The 4,249-nt window shown below is 58.7% G+C and overlaps 1 protein-coding gene across 1 annotated transcript; it reads right to left on the bottom strand.

Moving 5' to 3' along the window:
* Positions 1-902: 902 nt before the first annotated feature.
* NPPB (natriuretic peptide B) lies at positions 903-2,969 on the bottom strand. The gene is made up of 3 exons (XM_012662493.1): positions 2,844-2,969; positions 2,340-2,595; positions 903-946 (listed from the first exon to the last, which is right to left on the bottom strand). Exons 1-3 carry the CDS (start codon positions 2,967-2,969, stop codon positions 903-905), a joined length of 426 nt encoding a protein of 141 aa, XP_012517947.1.
* Between the last annotated feature and the right edge of the window lie 1,280 nt (positions 2,970-4,249).

The raw sequence follows: 4,249 nt of genomic DNA, 5'->3' as shown, positions 1-4,249 counted from the left end.
TGCACCCGGCCCACTATACCTGCGTGCCCGCCCCCACTCCTCTGCACCCGGCCCACTGGACCTGCGTGCCCGCCCCCACACCTCTGCACCCGGCCCACTATACCTGTGTGCCCGCCCCCACGTCTCTGCACCCGGCCCACTGCACCAGTGTGCCCGCCCCCACGTCTCTGCACCCGGCCCACTGCACCAGTGTCGATAATAAAAGTTTTAACTTCTCAGTTGTTGTAAGGGCTGTGAGAGTTAATGGAACTGTGCCTGGTGCATGAATGAGGCCTTTATAAATGTTAACTATGCTAATAACCCTGCCCAGCCTGGGTCAGAAACAGACGAAGATGACTGACAGTTAGCTGGAAAATAAGCTGCTCCTGAAACCTCATTTTAAAACAATCTTAACTGATCTCACTAGGTGCCCCGTCTCTGACGTCTCTGACGTCTCTGATGTCTCTGACGCGCACTGGGTTAAAATGGGAAATAACACAAAGACCCGCCCCTCTGGTTCCCTTCCACTCAAAGAAACATCAGATGGGAAAATCAGGAAGGCCGTGAGAGCAGAGTTCAAGGCCAGGAGTGTGGGGCTCAAGAGTCGGAGAACAGAGGCTCAAGGGTCACTCGGCCCTCTGCTCAAATCCCAGCGCTAGCACCTAGCAGCTGCCAGGTCTCTGGTAGGATGCTTGGTTTTCCTGGGTCTCATTGTTCTCATCCGGAAAATGGGGATAATAGCAGTGCTGACCTCATGGCGATTTACCCCTCAGCTCGGGCCATGAACGGCATTCCGGGAAGGGGAATGGCACGAGGCCCTTCCTGGGAGCCTGGAGGCCGGAGAGTCTTCGCCACATGGCCTGGGTGGCCTGGATCTAGAGATATCTGCAGGGGAACCCACAGAGGGGAGGCCTCCCTGCCGGTTAGCGCACCTGCAGGACGCTGACGGCTGTCTCCTTTTCTCTCTCTAGGGTGGGGAGGAAGTGACGGGGCAGCCCCAGGGGAGGGACACCCTGGAAAGCTGGGCCTCGTGTCAGCTCCTCTACTCTTGCGGGCCAGGGTTTTGAAGGTCTTTTCAGGAACTGGAGGTTTGAAGCTGAGATTTGGGGCAGGATGGAGAGCTCATCCCTATCTAGGAATGCAGCTGAGCCAGCGTGTCACTCACACACACTGACCCCAGCCTCTGACATTTCAGCTTAGACCTTCTAGAAACAACAATCTCCAGGGACAGTACTTACTGGCAGAGTTCCAGGCAGAAGGAAGACTGGTGGGGCAATGCCTGGACACACGCCCTCAGGTTGCACAAATCCATCAGGGCCCAGTCCACACCCAGGAAGAAACCGACCTGCTTTGAAAAGCGGCTTCTGCAAAGTGTCTCTTTCAGAGCACCATAAACCCGAAAGAAAAGAAAGCCCGCCACCCCACGCGACCAGCCCGTGAGGCCGTGTCCCTACCCCACCGTCAGGATACCGTTGGGACCTTCAAGTAAAGAGAACGCTTTGTGTTTTTTGGTTTGGTTTGGGTTTTTTGAAATGAGGGATTATTTTCAATGTGCAGAGACAAATCAGATTCAAAAGATAAAGCTTAGAATGACTTTATTTCACCATGGAAATTTTGTGCTCAAGGTTAAGAACCCGTCTTGTATAAAACAACCAAATAAATACATAAATAAAAATAAATAAGTAGGAGTCACTTCCAAGGGGGTCCTGGGATTGGGGAAAGAGCCACTTGCGGAACCAGAAGCAGGTGTCTGCAGCCAGGATTTCCTCTTCCCTCTTAGTATCTCCTCAGCACTGTGGGGGGAGGGAGGGGTGACAGTGGGTTTAGGTGGGAGACTGAGGCGGGAGCTGAGCAAACCGTGCACCACTTGCCACCCGCTAGTCATCAATGATCTTGATGGCTGAGGCTTTGGAATCAACCATGTCTCTGGGCCTCAGTTTCCTCATCTGCAAACTGGGGGTTCTCATCGCCCCGTGACCCTGCTCTCCTTCTTCGAGGCGATAGCACAGGGGAGACTGGGAGGAAGAATGTTTAGGACCCTTTTGCTCCGGGGCGGGGCTGCCAGACAATGGACAGAGTCCGCGAAAGGAGAGTCGCCCCTTGGATCAGAGAGGCAGGTCTCGGCGGCACGTGGGTGGGGACTCCTGGGCATGGTCATGAATGGGCCGCATTTGATATTTCCAAAAAGACACGCTTGGCCCTGAAGACTGTCAGCTAGAAGGGGTGGTTCCAGGTGTCCTTTTCTCAGAGTGTGGTCCCCAGAGACAACGAACCCAGAGCTGACTCTAACGGTGGCACCCCTGGGACGGGGTCTGGAGCGCGGGGGCGGCGGGTGGGGGCTGCAGCAGGCGGGGGCTCACCATTGCAGCCCAGGCTGCTGTGGGAGCCGATCCGGTCCAGCCTCCGCCCGAAGCAGCCCGAGTCGCGCATCATCTTGGGGCTGCGGAGGCTCCGCAGGAACCGGAGGGCGTTTTCGCGGGGCTCCAGGACGCCCCGGGGGGCTGCCTCCCGGGCCCCCCAGGCTTCTGCGGGGCCCTGGATCTGCTGGAGGGGCTCCAGGGCCATTTGCTGTGCCTGCAGCTCAGAGACTTTGTCGCGCAGACCATCCAGCAGCTCCTGTGACAAGTAGGGGAGCCCGGGGCCTCAGGAACGCGCGCCGCGGCTGGCCAGCCCTCGACGGCGCCCACGTGAACCAACTGCCTTGGGTGTGGGGTCCCGGCACCCAACCTTGCCACTTTCTGGTTCCCTTATCACTGATTCCCAAGGGAAGGTGGGGACCCCTTAGGACAGTGGGCGGAGACCCCTTAATCGCTGCTACCCAAGCCCTCGGGGCAGCCGCATCTACGCAGACCCTCTGCTCTCACCTGCATCCCAGACAGTTCCGAGGCTGGACTGGGATAGCCCAGCGGGTGAGAACGGCCTCCCAGCGGCGACAGTTGCAAGAAAAGGAGGAGTAGGAGCGCCCGGGGCAGTGCCGCGGGGGGATTCATGTCGCTGGAGGGGTGGGAGGAGGCTGCTGCGGCCGCAGAGCTGCCTCTGGGTTTCTGCCCCACCTCCTAGCCGCGGGTGCTCTCCTGGCTCCCGGGGCAACCGCCGCCTTTTATCCCGGAGCTGGAGGTCCGGCCGGCCCTGCCCCGCGGGGTTATCTCTGATTTATCAGCCACATTCCGGCTGGCTGAGCTCAGGACCGACGAATGCGGCCCTCCGCGCCTCCCTGGAGGTGGAGACCCGGGAGAGCAGACCTTGTATAGAAATGGGACGGGCTGGGAGCGGGAGCCCGAGGGGGACACCAACACGTCCCTGTCTGCCGCTTCCTCCCTTCCTGCAAAAATCGGGGCGGGGGGCGGCCCTTGGCGTGGTGCTTTCCCCTTCCCTCCCCGCCCCAGTCGTTGCTGGCAAGGGCAGGGAGAACCACAGCGTTCCGAGGCCCGACGCAAGTGCGGGGCGCATGGGGTGACTCAGAGCGAGAACAGCCCCAGCCAACACCCACCACCAGCGCGCCCGCCCTCCCGGCGCGGGTACCTCGCCCGCCTGTGGCTCAGCACCAGCGACTCCTCGCACCCGGCCGCGGGTCTCCGGGCCCCTCTGGCCGCTGTCCGTGGTGCTGATCGTCCCGAGTGAGCCTGGCCCGAGCTCTCAAGATCTGCTCCCTTCAAGGCAATTTCTGGGCCAGAAAGACCTGCGTGGGACAGGGCAAGAGACCTCTGGGACCCCTCCCTACTTTCTCACAGCTCCCCAAAGCCACAAGCGGGACAGCGGTGCAAGGCCGAGTCTCCAATATTAACTCATTAAAAGCCTGGGCGTGACAAAGAACCTCTGGAATGCTGAGCCTTCTTCCATGCCTTAAAGGGAAGGGCAGATTTGGCTGGAATTTTGAGAGGCAAGGCCCAGAGATGAAGTAATCCGGGAATGCTTTCTATGGCATCTCCTCCAGGTGCCAACACCTCCTCTCCCACACCAAGGCAACATATGATGGCAAAAGCAAAGATAACTGGAAAGGTGGTTATCTACTTGGGGAGACAACAGAGGTACGGGGAGTGCCCCTCCCCTAGCGCCATCTTCATCTGGTCACCCATGGACTGATTGCCATGAGCAGGTGGTCTGGACTCCTGAATGTCTTCAGAAATGAGGGTCTGGGCCCAGTGTGGTGGCTCATGCCTATAAGCCCAGCACTTTGGGAGGCTGAGGCAAGTGGATTGTTTGAGGTCAAGGAGTTCAAAACCAGCCTGGGCAACATAGTGAGACCCTACCTCTGCAAAAAAATTAAACA

This window comes from Propithecus coquereli, unplaced genomic scaffold (assembly GCF_000956105.1).
Source record: "Propithecus coquereli isolate 6110/MARCELLA unplaced genomic scaffold, Pcoq_1.0 Scaffold77, whole genome shotgun sequence".
NCBI classification, from domain to species: Eukaryota; Metazoa; Chordata; class Mammalia; order Primates; family Indriidae; genus Propithecus; species Propithecus coquereli.
This window is presented reverse-complemented; position numbering and strand designations above follow the sequence as displayed.

Bases quoted from the DNA above. Each gene is read 5' to 3' on its own strand.
- NPPB (XM_012662493.1), bottom strand. From the start codon at position 2,969: ATGAATCCCCCCGCGGCACTGCCCCGGGCGCTCCTACTCCTCCTTTTC. The intron at 2,596-2,843 runs GTGAGAGCAGAG...TACTTGTCACAG, and splicing joins CGGAACTGTCTGGGATGCAG to GAGCTGCTGGATGGTCTGCG. The intron at 947-2,339 runs GTGAGCCCCCGC...TCCCCACCCTAG, and splicing joins CAGCAGCCTGGGCTGCAATG to AGAGAGAAAAGGAGACAGCC.